General features: G+C 39.8%; 1 protein-coding gene across 1 annotated transcript; it reads left to right on the top strand.

The window, feature by feature from the left end:
* Positions 1 to 345: 345 nt before the first annotated feature.
* Positions 346 to 18132, top strand: LOC115352224 (actin, alpha skeletal muscle B-like). Its single transcript, XM_030040051.2, has 9 exons — positions 346 to 781; positions 3484 to 3630; positions 5195 to 5323; positions 9466 to 9576; positions 12163 to 12247; positions 13489 to 13650; positions 14195 to 14386; positions 15785 to 15966; positions 17169 to 18132. Exons 2-9 carry the CDS (start codon positions 3502 to 3504, stop codon positions 17310 to 17312), a joined length of 1134 nt encoding a protein of 377 aa, XP_029895911.1. The 5' UTR covers positions 346 to 781; positions 3484 to 3501; the 3' UTR covers positions 17313 to 18132.
* Positions 18133 to 24046: the final 5914 nt, after the last annotated feature.

Genomic DNA, 24046 nt, shown 5'->3' with positions numbered 1-24046 from the left:
CATTTACCAAATTGTATCTGATGTTCTGCATCACTTGTTTTTGTCATGTGGGATAGGAAATACTGCCAGCCGTAGTTACCACTGTAGGAAAATCCTGTAAACTTTCTTCTTTTGATGGTTCGTTCATCTTTCTTGGTCTAGTAAAGGTCTGAATTTCTATATAAATCCAATATATTCCAATATAACTGGTGTCTTTTTTTGTAAAATGGTAATGGCTCATCTCTTTTGAATGGCTGATTGCTGACTCAGTCCCTGTTTTTGGCCATAGTGTCACCCAAGTACCAAGATAAGTCAGCTATTTTCAGTCTTGGCGCACACAAACAAACGCCAGGTACAGTTGAAACATGAGTACTGTACGGGGTAAGACTTTTCCCTTTCTGAAGATGGCTGTGAACAGAACGATGATGAGCTATTCTTAGCTAATTGTGTTATCATGAAGCAGAATGCTTTCCAGCTACAGCAGTGGACCTGCAGATCCTTCCAGACTTGCTCATCTAGTGTGAGGGATTTTTGTCTTGAGGGGAGAAAACAACCCTCTGTCATGAGGCACAGCAAGTTAGCGAGTGGGAAAGGATCCAGACACGTTAGAAATTCTGCCCTAATTTATCCAGGCCTTTGTGCTGTCACTGTGATAAGCACAAACTGAAAAAAAAGTTTCCAAAAATGGCTTGACACGTGTGGATATTCTGTGAGCTCCGTTCCAGAAGCCGATATAAATGTAATGGAAGGTGAGATCATGTCATTTACGAAGAGGCTTTTACAAACCATCACCATTTCCTGGGTAAGTATTGCCCTGAGAGTTTTTTCTGGTTGCAGTTCATGATTTCAATGCTTCGCTTCACTTGGTCTTGGGGGATTTACACACTTCTTCCTGGATTTGGATGGTGTTTGCCTCAGGCTTTGAAGGAATTCCAAAGGGTCTCCTGGTGTAAGGTAATTCAGGTTTGACTGTGTGGTTGCCGGGAAATGTGCAGACGTTCCTCATGGCTGGAAGGATCAGTAGTGTGCAGTGAATCCTTGGGCTGTCTGAAACCTGGAAGAACACTTCAGTAGTGTTTGCTGTCTGGACATCAGGCTTTATGCAGAAACCAAAAGGAAGTTCGCTGTTAATTATATTTAATTTTGCACTGGGAATTGGAAAAAATAAAATTAAAAGCAAATTTAGGAAATGTACTTAGGAACTTCACCTGCTGAAAAGATTTCCAAATAGCTGCTTTGTGAAAATTATTATTAAACCTATAAATTCAGCAGCTGTAAAGCAATAACATGACTCGATCAATGAAAATTTGAAGTAGGGCTCTTTGTTAGTTCATTCACTTCGTAATTAAGTAATGACAAGCAAAGCAAGGTAATTTTATTTTTTTAATGGGAAATGAACAAATTCAGCCTTTGATTTTATTAGTAAGTGTCAGTGGCTTCTGTGGAATCTAATCAATAGTGAGTAAAAGTGTAAACAATTGCTGCCAGCACTTCAGAGTGTAACTTGCACAGATCAGCTGGGGTTTTCCTATGAATTTTGTTTCTCTGAATATGGCTGTACTGACCTTAGTTTTACATGTAAAGCTATATATGGAATGCTGTGTATGAATGAATGGGAATATTATTTCTTACCATGGAGGATTAAACATCTTGGTCCGATCCAGCCTTCTTCAGAGCCAAGGAGTGATGCTGAGCTTGCAGAGCTTTGTAGCATTTCTCTACTTCAAATTTCTCTACTCCTAAATTCTAGTATCTCATCTGATGTAATTTCTGATGTATTTAAGAATTGCGTTTCCTTCTGGTTTACACTGATGGAGTCAGAGTCGGGGTGCAGTTCTGTAATGTTGGATACTGCTGGTAAATGGTTGGTTTATGGCATTCTAAAAGCCTTTTCCTGAGGGTTTTAGAAGAAAATAACAATTCATGGCACCATGAATCAATGTTCCAAAATACCAGCTACTAGAACTAATGGTTAAACATTCCTATATTAAAGCTGTTAACAAATTTATGTGATAAAATTATTCTGCTTCCTTATGTGGAAAAGAATCTTCCAGTCACAGGCACATCAACAAGAATTAAAACAATTTTTCTTCCTTAAAATAATGTCATATTTTCAAATCACGCTTCCATTTCACCTGCGAGCGTTGGGATCGGTCATGTCACAGTCTTGCTTTTTAAAGCACATGGGAAAGGATTGAACACCGGGAACTTCACGCAACTCAGACTTTAAAACGCAAAACTGTTCCTGTTTGTAAATCTCCAGGGGCTTTGGTATTCTTGCAGGGATGCCCTGAGATGCTTTAAACCCCACAAATAGGACAGCGTGAATTGGGACAGACCCTATTGCTGGTGGCTGTTTGGCCACTGCTCCTGGCCAGCCTGTGCATGTAGCGCTTAGGTGGAACTGTAATGCCATCAGAAGTCAAATACATTTTTGCATTAATCGCAAAAATGATCCTTAATGCACTTCGCATTGTTAGGGACAAGAACGTCGCTGGACAAGTGCTGTTTTTCATTCCTTTCCCTTTTCTGAAGTACCCTTCCTTACCGAGTGAAGTTGCCAGAGAAGGGAAAATAAAATCCTTCCCTCTTCTCGACTGCCTAAAGAGGCAATCCTACAGTCCTAAAAATAACCAAGGAATCCGAAACAGAAGTCTTGGTGAAATTCAGGCCCTCCCTCGGCGGGAGTTTTGCCATGAATTTCAATGAGTTCAGGACTTTGATGTGTTGGCCAAATGCTGAAGTTGAGTTGTTCCTGGGCGGTGGTGCCAGCTGCCTCTTGTTCTGTTTCCCAGAATAACCACTTCGATAAGGTATTTACCCCTTACAAATATGGAATAGGTCCTGTAACGAGCACTTCACATTAGAGAGGAGCTGTCATTTAAAAACACACAGCAAACACTTCCCTGAAACTTCTTGTGGGGGTTATTTTTAGTTGTTTAAGATAGATGATGACCCTCTAAGAAAAAGGCAAATTTGAAGATGCCATTAGGAAACAAGTGCGGTCTTCGAAGTACTGAATGTTCAGTGATTCTTATTGACCATCTAACTACTAACACTATAACTGGTAGGTACGTGTGATCAATTCATTTTTAACAAATGAAATTTCTAGAAAATCATTCAGCCTTGGAAGAGATGGGGTTATGCTTGCTTAAGACCAAGTAGAGCTGGATGTGTATCCTCTAGCTGAGCTTGCCCCGTGGTCATGAGGCCAATTAACAGAACATCACAGGACTCCTTGAGGCTACAGCAGAGCAGATTTCCCTTTTGGAAACCAAGGCTGAATGTCTTGATTAATTTGCTTCGGTAAAACCTATTCAAGCTGAAATTTGTGGATACTTAACATGCTTTGCAAGAAGATCAGGGCTTTAGCATAGACTTTGCTGTTTAGGTTTATTCTTTTCCAAAAGTATTCTTTTTACAGTAGTTTGCTCTCTAAATGGTGGAGAGTTGCTTCTGCCCTATTCTCTTCCATCTGCTCCCCTCCAAATTACTGTTTTGCAGCCAAAATTGTGAGGCACTATGTGCGATGACGATGAAACCACTGCCCTTGTATGTGACAACGGTTCTGGGCTTTGCAAAGCTGGGTTTGCAGGAGATGATGCTCCAAGAGCTGTATTTCCATCCATCGTCGGACGTCCTCGACATCAGGTCAGCTGGTACCAAAATGGAAGCGTTGTCTGGTTTGGGTGGTTGTTTTGGTTTTTTGGTGGTTTTTTTTTGAGACTTTAGACATGGCAGTGATAAAGCATCGGATTTATTCAGGCAAAAAATTGGCCTTTGTAGTTTAGCTTGTTAAGAGCTGAAGGATGGAGCTGCACGTCTTTAATACTATAAGGTAAGCTTACTGATCCTTTGGAAAAGGTGTTTTTCAGCCATAAAATGTTGACTATAAAACAACATGAGTGTTTTAATGGTATGAAGGCGTCTTAATGGAAAAAAATGCAACCAACTTGCTGGATTAATTAATACTTCCTGTATTAATACAAAGAAAAAAGCTAGGCAGAACATTTGGTGCATGAGAAACCAAATGAATAATAGTGGTAAGTTCTTACTGTTCCGTTAAGCAATAGTATGGCCCAATAAACTTCCAAAAAAGGTCTCTAGCACATCACTTTATCAACTCAAACAGGACTGGAAAGGATGAATGTGGCTTTTCTTGACCTTGGAAAGGGTCTTTCTGCTTAATCAGTTTTCTAACAGTTCGTTTATAAGTAGATGCAGATTTTTGTTCATTTTATTCATAGCTGAGTCAGATTTTAATTTTCTGGGCTGTAAAAACCCTTCCCTGAAGTTCTATGTGGTCTTTTGCTGAGTTAAATAAGCCTGGCTTGACAGGCATAAAATACTAAGCATTTGAAGGAATGCATTTTGAACACCTCTATGAATTGTTGAAGTTGAATATCAGTTGTTGAAAACATCCATTCTTTAACCTCTCAAATTGTTCATTGTCTTTTGGCTTGTAATTTTGCACAGTTAGGAAGCTCAGCAGCTGTATTACCGAATCCATGGAATTAAAATGTATCCATGAGAAAAATTAAATATTTGTATGCCAGTTGATGAATAATATTGTACCTCGGATGTTGTTACTTTGAGGCAATCACGATAGGTTTCCTAACGCAAACATGATAAACTTAGGAAAACCATTATTTAATAAGTGAGTTTTCTTTTAGAAAATCTGTCTCTGTTTTATATAAATTAATGGGTTTTTTTTCAAATGTATATATTTCAAAACTATTTCACTTCCAGCAAGGGGGAATAATGTCAGTTTAAAGATGGTAGTGGAACTGCCTAGACACAAAGGGCAGCCGAATGTATAAAATCTAGGGAGCCCAAAAGAGATTATATCTTTCTCGCTTATAATTCCTTCCCTTTATTCCTTTGTGCAATGACAAAGGACCCATCCCTTGTGGAGAACCATGAGTGTGCGGATGCCTGCCTTGGCTGGGCTCCTGCATGGGCACTAGTTGCACCGAGTGTGAGATAGATACCTTCTTTTTTGAAGCTGCCTTGTTCTTCCTGGTGGGTTTGTAGAGGGAGTTAGTACAGAGTAGGTAGTTACAGATAAATTCACGTTTTAGTTCCTTGCACGTTTTGGGGGTACGTTCTGGAACGGCAGTAGCGGTATTTCACATGAAGCTTTAACTTAAAAATGATATTCTATCTCTAATGGGTGTGATATACTGCACTAATATTAGAATAATATGCTTTGCAGGGTGTTATGGTTGGAATGGGTCAAAAAGACAGCTATGTAGGGGATGAAGCACAAAGTAAAAGAGGGATCCTGACGCTGAAGTATCCCATTGAGCATGGAATCATCACTAACTGGGATGACATGGAAAAGGTGGGTGTTTATTTTTAATGTAATTTTGTCGAGGCATCGTCTTATTCAAGACATATGATTTGCCATTAACCTTCTTTCAAATGAAAGGGAAAATCCTTGAAGAATTTGTAATTGCAGTATAGGTAAAGGGATAGTACAATATGCTAGTACAGGAGTTGATCAGGTCTTGGCTGACTATTCTTTGACAAAGTAAATGCTTATTACCCATCAGATTTGGCAGTATGTTACAAAAGTATTTTATGCTCTATACATACTCTTTTCAGTCTTGAAGTTCATACCGAGGCAGAACTTGACAATGATAGAAAGTAGTTAAAGTGAAAAAAAAAAATTCATCAGAGGTGAGTCGGAGAAATATTAAAGATACATTACTGAAGTTGGGAACAAAAACTGTGAGGTGGAGGGGTGATTCTCCCTCCTGAGTACTTGCCTACATGAACAAGATGATGGGTGATACCCACATCTCATATTGCATATGACATCTCACTGTTAATTAAAGAGGAAAAGACAGATTGGGGCTTCCTATCCCTATACTAATTCTCTGAGAGTGGGATTTTTTTTTTTTCCCTGAAGCATATTTTTCTGTTGCCAATTCCAGTTAGCTTTTTACATCTGGATGGCGAGAAGATGTCTTTACTCCCTGTCAAGCCCCACTTTCTTGGCATGCGGTCAGCGCGATGACCTCGTTGTGAAATGCCCGCTTAAGGATGTCCCAGACCAGGCACAAGCGATGGGGTGTGCTCATGGGAGAACCTGGACAGGCAAGGGGAGTCCTAAGGGCTCTCTCACTCTGCTAAATATCTCTGATATCCCGTATGTCCTGGTGTCTTCAGGAAGCATCCGAGTCTGTTACGTGGGAATACTGTACGCCTTCTTTAAAGACAAGATTGCAATTCAGTCCCTTGTCATCTCCAGGTGGAATGGTATGGGAAGGAAACTCCACGAGCAAATGTTTCTCGTAATGTTTTCCTGTGGAAAAATGCCCCTGAAAGGAAGACACGGGGCCGGTGGTGGTCTGTACTCATGCTTGCTGAGATGAGGTGTATACAACTGTAATACATATATCTAAAGTCAATTATTGTGTTATATTCATGAACACAAACTGATAAACACTGACTGTTCCAGATGAACAGACCAAAATTGATATAGGAGCAATGGGAGTTCCTCAGTTCCTATTTGGAAATAAATTGCCCACCTACTCCTCTAGATGGAAGCATAGTATTTGCATTTCATTATTGGACTGCTTGTTGGGAGGACACGTTGCTCGTTTCTGCAGAGTAGAAAGTCTACCTCATGCATCCCGTTATGTTGTTCTTCCTGATAATTTTCCTGCTCTCTGCATTCAGCAAGAAATTATATTTCCTGTAGGAAAAAAAAATGAAAATAAAATTGGAGGTGACTATTTTATGTTCTTCCCTCAGCGATTGGTCTCTGCATCTGGAAACTGTCCTGTGTATAACACATACTGGTATGTGTTCTTCCTCTGGGAAATGCTGGATGCTAGAGCAGACTGTCGAAAATGTAGGTAGGAGAAGGAATTAGAGAAGGTAAAAAAGGTGGCATGTGTAGTGTAGTGTAAACTCATGGCTAGATTGATTGGGTTTAGGCTGAAATGTGGGAGAGGCTTCAGGCAGTGCTGTAATTCAAATAACGGTCAGATACTCTGTGAGTTCTTGTCGTTTGAACTTTTCTTCTCTTTGTCACTTAACTGGATGAAGGAATTACCTGTGAAAGTGGGTCCCTAGCCCAAACTTACCACCTTCTGACAGCTTGCAACATGCAGTAGCTGGCAAAGATGCCCCAACGCTGAGTTGTGCTTGGACTTCTTGCTGAGCCCAGGAGCAGAGTGGGACAGAAAGCAGAGGCTGCTTTCAAGTGAATGAGAAACAAATAGAAAAAAGAAGCGTGAGAGAAAGGCAGCAGTAGGGAAGAGACAAGAAACAGCATTGCTAAGTTTTGTGATTATTGCAAATAAGAAAAAATGTGGGGGTTTTTTTTATATAGGGGCTTCCCTGTTGCAATCATGATTACATGCATACCTCAACTTCCCCTGAAGCTCTGTAACACATGCACACACACGCTCTTCTGACTGTGAGAATTCCTGAAATGCAATTCCTAAAGTTTTGATGCTAAGGGAATATCTTTCGTATATATATATACACACATTTTTCCTCCCCAAGATTTTCTTAAACCAGTTGCATGACTTTGATCCAAATGACAAATTTCTTTCCAAAGCTTGGAATTAATACTACTAAAAGCACCACAGTGCAGAAGAAACAAGAGAATTACAGGGTAACATGCCAAAAATGGGACAAAGGCATAATAGTGCAGTGCCCAACCATCTACATGTTACAAAAAGAGGGGGGTCACCAAAAAATGAGGATGCTGCAGGACGCGCAGACACTCGTGTGAATCGAGAGGAGAACGTGTAGGCAATGAAATGAAGCATTCTTCTTCTCCTGTGCTTCAATTCACAATATTCAAATGGGGACCGCTCTGTTTTCTGCTGGATAATAATACAGGGCATTGTACATCACTGTTAATTTGTTCACAGCAACTGAGCTGACAACGTATGGGAGGGAAAGCGTTGGGATGGAGCGTTTTCTGGCTCTGGTGACTACATAAATGTTTAATATAAGTGTTGGAATAATTCTTCCTCAGTAATTTCTCTTTGCTGTTGTGCTTGCTGCTTACATTTAATTCTCACGACCTATAAAATCCAGCACTGAACTATTTTTGTTTCTTGTAGAATACCATTATTCATTAACATTATGGCTACCATTAGGTCAAATCTAATGGGCTGTACAGTGCCTAATCCTGCCTGGTTTTGAGGAAAAACCTGCAAACTGCCCGAGGTTTAGGCAGGGTCCTGCTTTATGTGTCCAGGTTTGTTCCTCACTGCTGAAATTGCCAGTACTTTGTAAATTATCTAAGCACTGAGGTTTTCTTCTCTTCCCTTATCTTTCCCATCTGAAATGGCCATCCTTTTCTTCTTATATCTGATTTATATATTTTTTTAAACTTTTAGATGATTACTTTCTGTTTTATTCAACTTCTCCCTGTATTTGTGTTCTAAACCTTCAAATGAAAGATGGCCCAGCATCCCAAGCCCCAGTTCTGGAAACATCTGCTTTATTTATTTATTTTTTTTAGGGGACTGAGATGGAATTTAAGGTTGTTTTTTTTTAGGGCTGATACTTTTCTTAGTGAATAATTCCAGCTCTAGACAGCTGTTGATTTTGTAGGTGCTTCAAATTTAGAGATCTTTTTTCCACTTAAGTTAATTTTGGAGCATAATAATACTGGTTTCTAGGATATTAATCAAATAAACTTACCCATAAAACTATCCTGATGTTTTGTGCTCAGAAATAAGCTTGTTGGGTCAGGCAAAGCTGAGCTAAAAAGAGGGGAAAAAAAGAAATAAGGGTAGGAAAGATTTAAACGAGAAGATAAGAAATATTTTGTCAGGTTACTGAACAGTCTGTCTTTGAGCTGAAAAAAAATCTCTTCAGTTCCTCATAGCCATAGTCCTCAGACAATCAGAGCCAGCATCGTTTGATACAAGCAGCACCTTCCAACATGAAAAACATACTACAGTACTTTACAGACTGTGACTAAGACATATAGTTACTCAATAGTAAGTGAGAGTTCGATTCAGGATTTCCTGGATGAAATATCTGTGGCATAAAGGGCCTTTCGCTTCTGTGGAAATCATTAGATTGCTAAAGAGCATCTTGGCAATGACTTGCAACTGGATCAGTCTCCAAGCAGCTTGAAGTGGAGAAGTCTTTCCAGGTAAAACAGTCGAGTGCCTGGCTCAGCTTCTGTATCGGAGCGCTGCGGTGGGAACTAAGCCGTGCCCGTTTTAGAGAGGGTGGTCTACGCTCTGCTTACGGAATTCTAACTGGAAGGACTCTGTTGTGTAGGTTATATTCCGGTGTTACGTACAGTGGAAACCCAATGGGTTTGGTTCTAATTTGCAGTTGAATTTGGCAGATTCGCTCTTGCATGCCTTCTGTCTATTTTAACAAGTCTGTGTAAAAAAAATAAATCACTTGGACTGTATTTGAAAAGATTTCTGTGTGGTTCTGTGGACAGAAGAAATGATTTTCAGGTCACTTTTCTAAAGTGATTTTCATTTTTAGATTTGGCATCATTCTTTCTACAACGAACTCCGGGTTGCGCCGGAGGAACACCCCGTCCTGCTGACCGAGGCCCCCTTGAATCCGAAGGCCAACCGTGAAAAAATGACTCAGGTAATCGTCTGAATGTTGTGCCGCAGATCATTTCTGCACAGAAGCAGCTAAAAATATAAATAGTCCTGGGTATTCAACTTTCTTAATCTGGGAGATAATTCCTTAGGGTTAGCGTGGGTTAGCATGCTGGCTAAGCCATGGTGAGAGAGCAAAAGTTTCTGCTGCTCATGCAGTACCAGTTCTCTGGATGGTCCCAAAATGTTTCATGCTTGTGTGTGGCAGTGAGATAGATGGAATTAGCCTCTTAAAAGCTTGAAGTAATCTTCTTTGTTGGCAAGACTGTGTGTGTGCTCAGTTCTGGAAGTGGGGAAGCTGGAGGCTAAGGTGGCTTCTGATGCTGAGTTTTGGTGTGTAGAAGATGTCAACCCAGGATTCATGTAATTTTTTGGATGTATCAATACATTGATGTATTTAAATCTGAAGTTTGCAAGTGCTGTAGCAGGGGTTGTGTACCAGCTGCCTCACACTTCTGTGTGAGTTTTGGATCAATGATGCCTTTCACGTGCCTACCGCTGGCCACCAAGAGTGCTCGACTTTCAGTGGCCCAACTCCTCAGCTCCTGCTGTACCAGCTCCTGCTTTCTACCCTGAAGACTTTATGTTTCTAGCATTTTTGTCCAACTAGCATTGGACAAAATGCTAGTTATTGTATCAGAATTGCATTTTTGGGGTAAGATTTGAATAAAGATGTTTGAAGGCCATCATGCAGATGACTTTGTGGAGCTCCCAACTGGACCACCTCTTCAGGGATCAGGGGAAAAGTGTTCAAAAGCTGGAGTCTTTGTGATGGCTTGGGAAAATGGGTTGTCCGAAGCATTCAAACTTAAATGATGCTTTGCTAAACATTTTTGCCCATGACATAGCCAGTCTGATTTAGCAAACGCAGATCAGAACCAAAAGTTGACCCCTGCAGTTTGTGTATTGCAGAGCAGCCTTCCAGCCAAAAGTCCACGTTATAAATTTAGCTGGTGATGTAACCAGAAGTAAGTGTGTTTTAAATACAGATATAGGTATAAAATCACCTGGGAAAATTAGATGTGGCTCTGCACTTCTTTTTGTGCCCACTTTTGGCATATATTTAATAAGAAGATTATGCATCAATTTAGCAACAGTGTAAATAAACTAATTAAGTAGTGAGCTTGACAGCATGCATTACTGGGAGATAATACAACTGGGAGATAATAAACCATAAGAAAAGCCTAGTTTGTGTAACAACCAGGAGTGTGGTTCATACAGTAGACATGTCTAGGACTGTTTCTCTGTCATTATACTGTAATGATAAATCCTGTTTTCAAGATTGTTTAAAGGCTTATTGTTTATTACTGATTGCATTACATTCATTACACTAATTAACTATGAAATATCAGTAATTCGTGTATTCTTTAATGGAAAGCATACTTTTCATTAAAAGTAGACTTCATTGGCAAAAGTATTAGCTTATGAAATCCCAAGTTTAAGTTTAACCCCCTGATGTCTGGCTCTGACGGGTAAAATGGCAATGGTTGAGTCACCATCCCTGGAGGCATTTAAAAGACGTGCAGATGTGGCGCTTAGGGACATGGTTTAGTGGTGGACTTGGCAGTGTTAGATTTGCGGTGATGATCTTAAGGGTCTTTTCCAACCTAAATGATTCTACGATTCTATGAAACGTGGTCACCACTAGTGATGGGGTGGCACTGCCCAGGGTAGGTGGCGTTGGTTTAAGAAAGGTTGAAGCGCGTAGGGTTGTCCAGAGTGCGTTAGTTCACTGTGTGCCCTTAATGGTTTTTTTTAGCGGAGCTCCAGTGGAAGTCCAGTTGGAAACAAATCTTATTCCATCTGCTTGGATAAAATTGCAGTGTATCTGACAGAGGAGATGGAGAGAGCTGGAGCTTGTTAGAGTAGAGGAGGTGGGGGATGAGACAAGAGAATATGGCTAAGGTCACCATAAAAAGAAAAGATAAATTGTTGTGTTTGCTGGGGGGGGGCGGGGGGAGCAGAATGAGGTGTAATGGGTTTAAACTAGACCCAAGTGAGGTTTTAGCTAGACACTGAGAAAACCTTGATAATAATAGTAAATATAGTATATCACTGGATTTGTTTGCCAGAAGAATCTGCGGATGCTCCAGCAGAGGAATTTCTGAGGCAGAACCAAAGCTGTGTCAGGAGTGGCTGAATCTTCCGTGAGATGGGAATAGACAGATTATTCTTTGTGGCTTCTTACAGCTGTGTCTTCTATAAATTTTTTATACGTGTGTGTATATATGTATAAACCTTAGATTGCTGCATTGTTGCAGTCCTGCCATCAAGGTAAAAAAGTTATCCCAAGGTGTCATCTTCATTTAATATTATCAGTAAAAATCTGACCTAGTCTGAGGTTAATGGAAAGATATCCACTAACTTCAGTGATTTTTTTTTTGTTTTGTTTTTGTATTAAATGAAATTCTAAAGAAAACATAGCGTGCTGTTCACAGAAGAACCACAGTTCAGGAGGGGACTCGGGAGTAGTAACTGTCAGTATTCATTAAAAAAAAAAAAAAAAAAAATTACTGTCTCTTCAGATACTCTTAAGTGTAAATCCTAAAGGTTTTCAAATTCTTCATTCCAGATTATGTTTGAGACGTTCAATGTACCAGCCATGTACGTAGCAATTCAGGCAGTGCTGTCTCTATATGCATCTGGAAGAACGACTGGTGAGTCTTTCTGGGAGTTGTATTTTCCACCTGTCCTTCTCTCGCGGATGTATATGCACGTACGCACAGATAGACGGTCCTTATGATGCACCAGCTATGTATTAAGAAGAACTGATAGCCATAGGGAGACTGAATACTTCCCACCACGCTGTGCAACTACCTCTGTTTTCAACTTCATGGCAGGTATGGCTATAGATTTATGACTTTCTGCTTCAAAACCTCAAGTGACTACAGCTCAACTATATGAACAGATGAAACATGATACAGTTTTATACTGCTCTTAATTGCCCAGCATAGAGAAGAGGCTGTATCTTAACGAGATTGTTCCAAACCCACAGTTCCTTCTTACTTCAGACCTACCTCTATTGTTAAGCTCCATTCCCAGTAGGAAAAAAAAACCTAAAAAAATTCAGTAGCTAAATGAAAATATTTCATTTAGATGTTGAATTTCAATCACCTAGTGATGTCTGCTGTTAAGCGATCATTAGAATTAGCATGGCGGTCTCTTCTTATTGCCATTTAGAGTCTGATCAAGCACTGAGACAATAAATTACTTCTTAGCAACCCTTGAGTCTTCATATACTTTGAAAAAAATTAAAATACCATCTGTCTTTGTAGACTGATGCCACAATAAAATTTTGTATAAAAAGATCACCAGCTTACAAGAATTATGATTGTCATAAATACTTGGTTTATGTTTAAAATTCAACTATTTGTATGCATGTTTGGTATCAGAAATGCTTTATTCATTTTGAGTGGAAAACATGTACTTCATTTCCTATCCAAGAATATAAGTAACATGGCTGCGCACAGATAAACCACTGTTATATTTTCCCTAATGGAGTGGTTTATTTTAATGGCAGATTCAAATTTTTAATTTTATGGACAGATTTTTATTTACAGTTTGTACATTATATCATGCTTGTAAAGTGCTAGGGGTCATCTGAAATGGAAGCCTTTGCATCCATATAAGATCATTACTGCCAGCATCCATTCAGCAAGAACAATACAATCAAATTGCTGAATGTTACGCGTCTTTTTTCCCCAAACGCAGTTGCTGCTTAGTTTGTGCTAACGATTTCGTCTCATGTGAGCAGCTCTTTAGTCACAGAAATGGCAGAAGCAATTGCCGTGTGAGCATCTTTTATTTGCTGCTGCACGTTCCAGTTGAGAATGTAGAGTATGTGGAGACCCTGTATGAGTGGGAAATAACCAGCTTCTCCTTTTCTCTCACTTTCCAGGAATAGTTTTGGATTCCGGGGACGGTGTCACACACAACGTGCCTATCTATGAGGGCTACGCCTTGCCTCATGCCATCATGAGACTCGATCTGGCAGGCAGAGACCTGACTGACTATCTCATGAAAATTCTTACAGAGAGAGGCTACTCTTTTGTCACCACTGGTAATGAGCTGTGATTTGGATGCACTTTGCATACGTTTGCTCGATTAGTTGTCGTCTTAGCGTGTACCTGCCGACGATGCATCAAAATCCCTATCGCTAGGTTGGCCTGGGAAAAACAGTTCATGTTAGCTAGTGGGGTTCTCCTGGCTTTGGCTTTCAGCATGTATGTTGAGCATCAAGCATGAGGATGCCACCTCACTAGGAAATCCTAAGTCACTGGCAAATATAACTGGTTGTTGGGTTTGATCATACCTCTTCCAGACAAAGGAACAAAGTTACTAGCTGGTAATGGATAAACCTCAAGGTTTTGTGACCTCGACATGTAAACACGAATCTTTACAGTATTCTGTAGTACAATATATGTTTTATTTGCTGATGAGGGAAATTTGGTGATGCAAAGGGAAAGTAATGTTGTTGAGACAACAGAAAGGTCAGAATCCAATGACCCGTATGACCATCGTGAACTCAGGGAAATGTGCATGAGAAAACCTGTATCCTGGCTGTCATACTGTACGTTGATTAAAAACTTGTTGTCTGTCTGCAGCGGAGCGGGAGATTGTGAGAGACATCAAGGAGAAGCTTTGTTATGTGGCTTTGGATTTTGAAAACGAAATGGCAACTGCTGCTTCCTCCTCCTCTCTTGAAAAGAGCTACGAGCTTCCTGACGGGCAAGTCATCACCATTGGAAATGAACGGTTCCGATGCCCAGAAACTCTCTTCCAGCCATCCTTCATAGGTAGGACAGGACTTTTCTTCCTAGGGACTTGACAGAGAATGAAAAGAAGAATTTCTTAGAAAGTATAGACAACCTTCAGCTGTAGGAACTGAGGTATTTATTCTCAAATGTCCTTAGAAACGGGCAGCTTCTGCTGACTTAATCAGCTCTTTAGAAGCTATGAACCCTGCTGCTACAGCTGCTGGACAAAAAGACGCCTGTCAGTTTAGAAATACCTGAATCCTAAGATGATTTCAACCTCTTGTAAATGCAGTAGAGTTTCTAAGGTGATGTTTAAAGTACTGTCAGAAGATCATGCTTTTTATCTTGACTGGCTGATATATAACTGCACAGTGCTGCTTATGTAGGGCTTTTTATCTAGGTGCTGCTTCCATTTATCATTTCATTATATTAATCTGTAATTTAATCATACAAAATCAAACCGTACGTTATTTTCCAGTAGTTTTATCTGTAGTGTTAAAATTCTCATTCCATCCGGTGGATGACTGGCACTTTATGTGGTAACTCATACTGTCCTCACAGATTTCCTACTTTCCACTTAAATTCCACTCTTGCGGACTGAGCAAAATGGCTGCAGGCAGTTTGGCATGATTCCCATTAAACTAAATGGTGAAGCTAGCTACGTTTGTATGTAGAAAGGAAACTATTCCAGCATTAATATAGCTCCGAGTTCTGTATTTAAACATCAGCAGGAGAAATTCTCTTTAGAGATAGAGGGGTTTGGCTGCCAGAACTGTGTCAGGGATCAGAGTCAGTGCTCAGCAATGGTCAGTATCAGAAATATAGCAATGGAAATCAGGATTTCCTGGATCACAGATCTGTGTCAAAATGTGCGTGTTAGGCTAGTTAAAAAGTCGAGTACTTAAAGTTCAAGCTGTATTCCCAGTGCTGTATCTGGTCTGTTCCTTTTCTTTAGCGAAAAATAGTACCATAAGTTAAGTTTACTGTATTGGCATTCAAATTAAACCAACAGCTCAAAAGCAAGATCGCTCACTGAAATAACACAGGGCTTCTACTTCTAGCTAACAGCATCATAAAAGATTATAAAAATGGCAAAGTATTGCAGTAACACCTCATTTTAAATTTTTCCTTAAATAAAATTTGGGGGGGGAAGGTTGTTTTACTTGAGGAAATAAAAAACACGTTATGAAATCATAATGGGGATCTTTCTTCCTCCCGAGTGTATTTTGCTGTTATAATTATTGTGCTGAGATGACAAAGGAGATGAGGAGTATGTCCTGCCTTTCTCCTTCCTCTCCTAAGCATCACATAGCTTTTTTGTTTTTTTCCTGGAGTTTTAAGGGAGATGGCTTGGACTAGTGAGCCTTCCTTTCACTTTAACAGTAATAAAAAGAAGGGAACAAGGAAAATGACATGTTGAAATTTCTTTCCACTCAGGGATGGAATCTGCAGGTATCCATGAAACGACTTACAACAGTATTATGAAATGCGATATCGACATCCGTAAGGATCTCTATGCTAATAACGTCCTCTCTGGAGGAACCACGATGTATCCTGGGATTGGCGATCGTATGCAGAAAGAGATTACAGCTTTGGCTCCAAGTACTATGAAGATTAAGGTAATTTTGAACACCTGCACTTACAAAAAGAAGCTCTTGTTGGAAAGTTAGATCTTATAAACAAATAAAAATGTTCATGAGAGAATGTCCAGGTCTTGCATCCCAAGCCTGGATGTTAGGAAAGCCTTGGATAGCCTGCTTAATTAATACTTCTTTTCCTCCTACCAGCCAAAGCAGAATTAAAAGAGGGATTTGAGAGGTACTGGAATAAAAACGGTTGCTGAAGCCATGGGAGTTGATGAGGTCATTTTGAGAAAATGTGAAACAACAGCTAAGTAGGAGAGTCCTGTGGGATTCGCAGTGAAATAGGGCTATGAGGGAGAAAAGGGCTACTTGAAAGGTACCACAGAACAGCAAGAGGGGTAGGGATGAACCTGGAGAAGGTGGAGCTGTAAATACTAAAGGGGGCATGAACGACGTGAGAAGATACTGGGAATAATATAGGCATCAAGTCTTTGCTATCAGTGAAAGTCATTAGTGAGAAGGGTGGAAGAATAAATCCAAAATCCAAGCAGCGTGCAGAGCCTGCAGCTTGTTAGCTGTTTGAAAGGAGCCTTTCGGCTTGGCCTCAAGACAACATATAGTGAAATAGAAAAGCCCTTTTCATCAGGCAGCAGACGGCATGCTGCACGGGCGTGACACGGAGCGGCAGGAATGGAAACAGGAGCGTGCAGAAGCAGGGGTACATCCAGTGTATTTTAACAATTCAGTGGTGAAGGGGGGAATCGGCAGGTCTTCTAGCTCTATGTCTAGTGCTTAGCTAGATACACAATGCCAGTGTATCTCAATGTTTTGTTGTTGGGTTTTTTTTCATAAAAGATTTCCTTTATCCTTTAAAAAAAATGCTCAGATCATTCTGTGCAGTGTTGTCCCAGTGGTCTTTATTTACAATCACATTAGGTTAATATTTTAAAATTTGAATTTTCTTGCCTATATGTCTATAATTTTTTGGTAGCTGTGTTATGGGCCATCTGCAGATGTCTCATGGGCTGCCATATTTGCTCACAGTAACATTATAGCATCTCTATTGACTTGAGGTGGAAGACAAAATACGGCAGCCTTTCTACCTCTTAGGTGCTTTACTTCACTGGACTTGTGCTCCTGTGACGGAAAGACTTTCACCTAGTTGTTTCATCCAAAGAGATGGTTGCTGTGTTATCTGCTTGTCACTTTATTTACAACAGATTGCACTTCTCTTCTAGATGATTGCACCACCAGAACGCAAATACTCTGTCTGGATTGGGGGTTCAATACTGGCGTCTCTGTCCACTTTTCAGCAAATGTGGATCAGTAAAGATGAATATGAGGAAGCTGGCCCCTCTATTGTACATCGCAAGTGCTTTTGAATACTTCCATCACACACTGTCAGTGATAAATAGTGCTGTTTCTCTACACATCACCTGCCCTCGTTCACTTCTGAGGGTGGTTTGGCTTTCTTCCACATGTTAAAAAACCACACTGTATGGATGTCATACGAATTAGCAAATTATTTCTGATTTTTGATGCTAAAATGAGACTAACATTTCAGTGATGGGTGTTTTCCAAGATTAATAACAGTAGTTATACTATACATTTTTATAGACCTCCCTCCCCCCGGCATTTGTAAGTGTTGTACTGCTCTCCAGGAGGTGACACGCAACGCTGCTCTGTGTTAGTCTCTGCTAATCGATGGTAAGTCTGAAGTATGCACATAAGTGCTTCTTTCAACCTCAAACATAATGCAAGATTTAGGTACCAGAGAAGACTTAGTTTATGCGGTTAAGTGGTACACAGGATTCTTCTAAGGGGGTTTATTTTGCTGAGGATACAGCAGATTTGTGGGGGTACTGATGCGCATGTGGGTACCAATTCTTTCATAGAGCTGGTATGGATGTCTTCCCTTGTTACCCTGCAGTTGTTTGGCAGGATACCTTTGTCTCCCTGCGACCACCGCTCCCCATCGATAAGAAGCCTCAACAAGCTACAGTACTTCTGAGCTTACATGTACCAGGTTAATTTATTGGATGTATTATTGATTTCTTCATCTCTCTTCCTAAGCAGTTAACTGATGTTTCATTTACTTTTGCTATATATGTGCTATGCTAAGCTAAGCTAATGATTACAGAGTAAATAATAACCTTTTGAATATGTTATTGAAATGCTCTGGGTTTAATGGATCAATAAAAGTGTAATTATCCATGTAAGGCTGCTGTGGCTTACATTAATTTCATAGTGACTAGTTTATCTGTTAAAGATAAAATAATAATTACTAATTTATATTTTAATTTTATTATGAGAAAGGTTTCATTCCCTCTGAGTTTTCTAGCTAAGCAACTTTTAAATGAAAATAGAATTGTTTCACAGTTTCTATTTAAAAAAAAAACACCTTCCTGGATGACAGATTTTTCATAATGTTCTGTATGAAGATTAGAGTCAGCTATGAAGATTTTACTGTTTCAGATACCAGGCTAGTGTGTTCTATATGTTTCTGGATGCCATAGACTTTGAATTGATGTGATGTCAGGCTTGATGTGCACTTCATGATTTAAATCAAACCTGTCAAGTTCTTGCCAGTAAACACAATACCCCCTTTCCAAAGATGGGGAAGAGGTATGAGTTGGATTTACGGACTTCTGAAAATGCATCCAGGCAATGTTTTAAAAAAATCTTCTTACTACTGCAAGTTCCAACTCAGGGTGAGCTCATTTCCTTATCCAAATGATCTCTTAATGGTAAAAGCTGAAAGACCTATAAGGGAAGGATTCTTCAAAGGTCTGCTGTAGCTAGCACTGCCAAATAAGTAAAAGAGATTGATCTTACCTTCATTCCCACTTTTGAACAGCAGTCAGTTCAAATTGCCAGTATCCATGTCTTTTCAAGCAAATGTAAATCATTACAAATTTCTCAGCCTCTCGATGAATTTTATTTTATTATCTTGGTCTCAGCTTTATATGATTGCTCGCTGCTTAAGCTGATGATAAATCACCTTACATATAGGAATAGTACTGTTAACTGGCCATGTTGCCTGCCTGAGAAACATAACTCACGTTTTAATCTTGACCTCTTGTAGGTGTGATGTTCAAGAGTGTAAACCTAGGTACTCGGATCTGTGGAACTGAGTTACATTTGCAGTCCCTGTAGTATCAAAGCAAAACTCCATTCAGTTTGCTAATAACCTACTTGTCCTTGTTTCAATACTAAAAATGAAGTATCTTCTTTAGATTTTTTTTTTATCTATCTATCTATCTATCTATCTATCTGTCTATCTCCTTTCAGTATATACTTACAGCTTGTAAATCAGGAAAAAAAAGAAAATGTTTCAAAACATGTGGTTTTTTTGTAAGTGGCAAGGGAGGTACACATTTATGGCATTTGCATACAACTGAAAGAGTTCTTTGGGCTTTTTTTCTTCCCTCCCTTCCCCAGGTCTCCTTCTGTCATTGTCCACAACAAAATTCTCTTCAGTCCTTGGTTGGCATCTCTAGCTCCTGGCACAGCTGGAGCTGAGACGTGAGCTCTCAATGGTTAGAATATGAATCCTCATCCTGCAGCTGACTTCTTTTTCAGTGTGGAAGAGCATGATTATGCTCTGAATACCTCCCTAACAATCTGCATGTGGAATCTTATTCAAAATTAACATGCATTTTGAAAATAGCATTAATTATGTGCTAAGAGCAAATACAGATAAAAATAAGTAAAACTATTAAGCTGTTTGTGTGATTTGGCAAACCTCTGCTTCTCTGGGAGGAAATTGCCTTAGCCACCATGCGAGTCCTGCTTTTCTATCTGTGGTTGTACAGAACAGTACAACGGCTGAAACCGAGAGTAGGGAATACCCATAGCCAAGAAAATAGTTCACAGTTTTCTCCAAACACTCACCTGGTGTTCCCAACTACTCCTTGGTTACCGTTTCACTTTAAGATTATCTTTAAACCCATGGAGGTGTTAATGTTTATACTCAATCATACCTGTGCATGCCTTACTTTATAATCTTATGTGGAAAACCAGTATGGCTAACAATAAGTATCCTAAATTTGAAAGAGCTTCTACGGATCGTATCTGTGTAATACCACCAGGGCCAACCATTCAGAAGTCATCTGGTTCTGGAGAATGGCTTTGCATTTCAGTTTTTCTAATATAGTAGGTTTTACTTGCTTAATATTCACTCAGGTTTTCTTACCTACAGCCATACAGGCTATAAATATCTTCTTTAAAAACACAAACAGACCAAATTTCTCTCAACTTTAGAAGTTAGGACTCAGAAGACACCTCCCCACCAAACTAATGTATGTTGAGGTTCATGATAAATCACAGCTTTACCATATCATATCAAGTAGACCCCATGGGCAGAAGTAATCCAGAAATAGTCCACTTGATAAAGAAGAAAGATCGTCTTCTACAATGAGACTTTTAGGTAAGAGCTACGTGTATTTTTAATAGATTTTATTGTTTCTGTAAATAACATCAGCTTGCGGATGGGACACTCCAAAGGTAGAATGCTTATCTTCTCAGAAATGTAAGACAGCAAATCAAAGGCTACAAATAAGTCTTTGCATGGCTGTGTGCGATCTGCTTTATTCGGTCCATGACAGTGATTCTGAAGAGCAGGTAGACTAATACCAAGTGAATTTGCATCACTATTTTACTTGACAGTGAGTGTATCAAGATCATCCAACTAGAAGTTACCTTAAATCATTAAAATATTTGTGTATTCAGAGCAGAAAGTTAAAGTTACTGTTATAAACTGTCAAGGTGAAAGGAAATTCAACAGCTTGCTCCGTACCGGTCAAGAGCATGTTGTATCCTCACTACACACAAACTGATACGATGCAAAGGAAGCGTGTTGCATTGGTCAGAGTTGGTGGCTGTCTTGGAAATAGCATCTTGCAACAGAAATGCTAATGGTAATGACTGTTCTACACCAGGTTTTTCTAGTTATGAAGAAGTAAACTGTTGTGCATCAAAAGCGTGCCTTTTCCTGCTGGCCAAAGCCGGCCGGTGGGGAGCATAAGGTAAAGGGCAGGGACCTACTCCTGTTCCCGATTGTGCATTCACATGCAACAAGAGAAGTGGAAAATACATTTGGCGCATTTGAAGGGTTGTAGTGGGCAGTGTTCAATGTTTCTGATTCCATTCCCAGTGCACTTTTCTTGTTAATAGAAATATAAAAGACCACTGAGGTCATCCAGGCTGTCTTCCAGCTCAGGCAAGCTTGTTCGCTCACCGGACACTTGACGGCTAAGAGACACGTGTCTGACCGCAATGAACGTCAAGGTGAGGGCAAGGTTTGGGTCCCAATTCATCGACTGGCAATTGCTGTAACTCATCCTCTGTTTTGCTTGCATCAGTTTTAGGTACAGATCTTGATTTCTGTTGCAAATTTACAGCAAGAAAATTTGGGGAGAGGTGCTGAGTCGTTGACTGTAGTAAGTGCGACGGCATGGCCGAGTCTTCGTCGCATCATGGGTGGGGACCAGTTTGCAAAGCGTTGTATGGTGAAAACCACCCAAATTACGTATCGCTCTTTAACTGGGGATTTCAGAAAAGAGCAGTCCTGAGAGAAAGAAGACAAGAATCGTAATGCAGCAACAGCAAGCAATGAAAATTGCAAGCTTTGACATGAATTAAATTTGCAAAGGCGGAAGCCATGCCCAACAACATGACAAGCTAATGTGGAGGAGAATGAGATTAATGGGTTGAAATAACTCTTTCCTGTTTAAGGTTAACCTCAGGCAAGAATGAGTTTGTTGGTGTAATGTCTTGTTGAATTTTAATATGGAAATGTCTCCTGGCATGTATTCCAAACAGCCTACAAATAGTGATATTGATCTGACCTTCAATTAATGTGAGAGGCCCTCTGCAAAAATCAGGTCTCAGTTTGAATGGTAAACAGCTTTAATATTCTGAGAGTGGATCATTTACACGTCTCAGTTTGAGACTATAAATCACCAGGATTATGGCTTTTTTTTATTATCATTCTAATGCAGGCTTGCTTTCCCTGGAGCAAAGGACCAAAAGTGTGGTGTATCATTAAAAAATCACGGCGAAGATGTCAGTAGGTACAGACAACGAACAGTGTACTTGTACAAAAGGGAGTTCTTTGAAATCCATTCCTGTGCTCTGTTGCCACATTTTTCAGGTATCTGCTGTCTTTTTGGCAATGGGCTAGAATGATCACTCACCGTCTTTAGCCTTTACGCAATCCTTGGGTATCTTTCCCCTTTCAGTTCGCACAGAGCGTCCTTTCTAATGGCCAGCCTTTGCCTCCCTTTCTCCTTGATGCAGTATTCCACATCCCATCCTACAATAAGGGGTCACGAGGCATTTGCACTCCCAGCTCATTGCTACCAAGACTACCTGGCAAGCTGAGCGGTCTTGATGCGGCCATATGGTTTTTAAATTAAAAAAAAAAAAAAAAAGCAATTTGTGTTTTTGTTTGATTGTGATGATGATAAAAATTTAACAAGGAGACCTACACACCTTCCTGTCTTACCTGTTCTTGAAGTCTTTGTATCATCTTTATATCACCAGAGTCTCAATTCTCACACTTTTGTAAGTACAGTAACAGCTGGGAGTACTTCTGTGACTGTCCACCTGCATTTTAGAGAATACCTTAACTCAAGTGGGCATCAGACCACTTTTCTTACAGATAATTTTTTTTTTTTTTAATAGCAGTCTTTTTCCATCTAGGATGTTAGCAAATAACCTTTCTTAGCCATGAAGTAATACACCGTTTCACTGAAGCTGATGCTGATATTGAGCAGTTTTCTATAGAACTGTTCATGATCTGGGTGTGAATTTTGCAGGTTTACTCTCTTAATTGATTTCCTATCTGGCCTAGAGAAAATTATGTTCTTACAGGACTTCAAAGCCTCTAATTAAACCAGAGAAGAATGTCAGCCAGTCATAGCCTCCGCTGGTCTGTAAAATACCCAAGCTGAAAAATCAACTTGACCAGTTGGACCCCATGATTTGACAATACTACTCATAGAGCTGGTGGCGACCTTATGCCTTAAGAACCATCCTTCTCTTGCAGTTTGACCTTGGAAGCATCACTTCTATTTAATTAAAAAAAAAAAAAAAAAAAAAAGTGAAGGTGGGCTCCAGTCTGCCTAAACTTGCCTGGTTGGTGCCACTCCAGATGAAAATCCTGTCTGCCCACTTTCTGCTGTTGATTAGTCTTACCTGTGTTATTGGATGAATCTGCCTCTGCTCAAAGGTGGAGAAGTTGGATGAATGGGGTAGAGCTTTACCGTACTTTCAAGGTAAAAAAGCATTAAATAAGTGCTGACGTCTCAGCTTGGATTTTTTTGGGGGGGGCAAGATTTTTCTTTTACAACAAGATATCAAAAATCCTCTTCTGATTTCTTATTTAGACTTATGGTACATAGCAGTTCGAAGGGGATGTACAGAGTTTGTCTTGAGAAAATATCACTGCTCTGGGCCTTTTCCTACTCTCACTCCAGTTGCTGAATATTTTGCTGTTGTCCTTGGTAAGTATGAGAGGATGTGATTCTCTGAAAAATGTGTGATTCTCTGAATATGTGCAATTCCCTGTGTAGCTAAGCGCTGTTAGAGCTTGTGAGGAAGATTTCCTTACGGTAGCTCTTTCACTCTGGTAGTCTTGTAAAGAGCATTTTGCACTGGAGGTTGCACACTAAATCAGTTGTTTGGCTCTCACACAGAGTTGCTGAATTAACATGATGTGACCCAGAGATGCAAAGGGATTTCTTTCATTAACGGTGCCGGGATGCTTAGGAGAACACAAGATGTGTTTCCTAGACAACAGCCGATGTTACTGTGTAGCTGGAAGAAAGTACAAAGGCTGAAAAGGGAGTTTATGAAGAGTAGGGATCAATTTAGGAAAAAAATCTGAATAGCAAAATTAAAGTTCTTTTACAAAATGTAAAGCACTTCAAACATAGAGACCTGCTTATAGAGTCTGTGAAACAGCTGTGATGGTCTCAGAAATAAAAAGCCCCACAAAAAAACCAGCAAAGAAATGCAGTTTAATGCAGTTTAAAACACAAGTACATCACCTCCTTAGGTCTGTACATGCTGCAACCTTAAAGTCACAATCCTTATCCACCTTTTTTCCCCA

The sequence above is a fragment of the Aquila chrysaetos genome, chromosome 16, assembly GCF_900496995.4.
Source record: "Aquila chrysaetos chrysaetos chromosome 16, bAquChr1.4, whole genome shotgun sequence".
In the NCBI taxonomy this organism is placed as follows: Eukaryota; Metazoa; Chordata; class Aves; order Accipitriformes; family Accipitridae; genus Aquila; species Aquila chrysaetos.
This window is presented reverse-complemented; position numbering and strand designations above follow the sequence as displayed.

Coding starts and splice junctions, on each gene's coding strand:
- LOC115352224 (XM_030040051.2), top strand. CDS start 3,502: ATGTGCGATGACGATGAAACCACTGCCCTTGTATGTGACAACGGTTCT. Junction 3,631..5,194: donor TCGGACGTCCTCGACATCAG/GTCAGCTGGTAC, acceptor TATGCTTTGCAG/GGTGTTATGGTTGGAATGGG. Junction 12,248..13,488: donor TGCATCTGGAAGAACGACTG/GTGAGTCTTTCT, acceptor CTCACTTTCCAG/GAATAGTTTTGGATTCCGGG.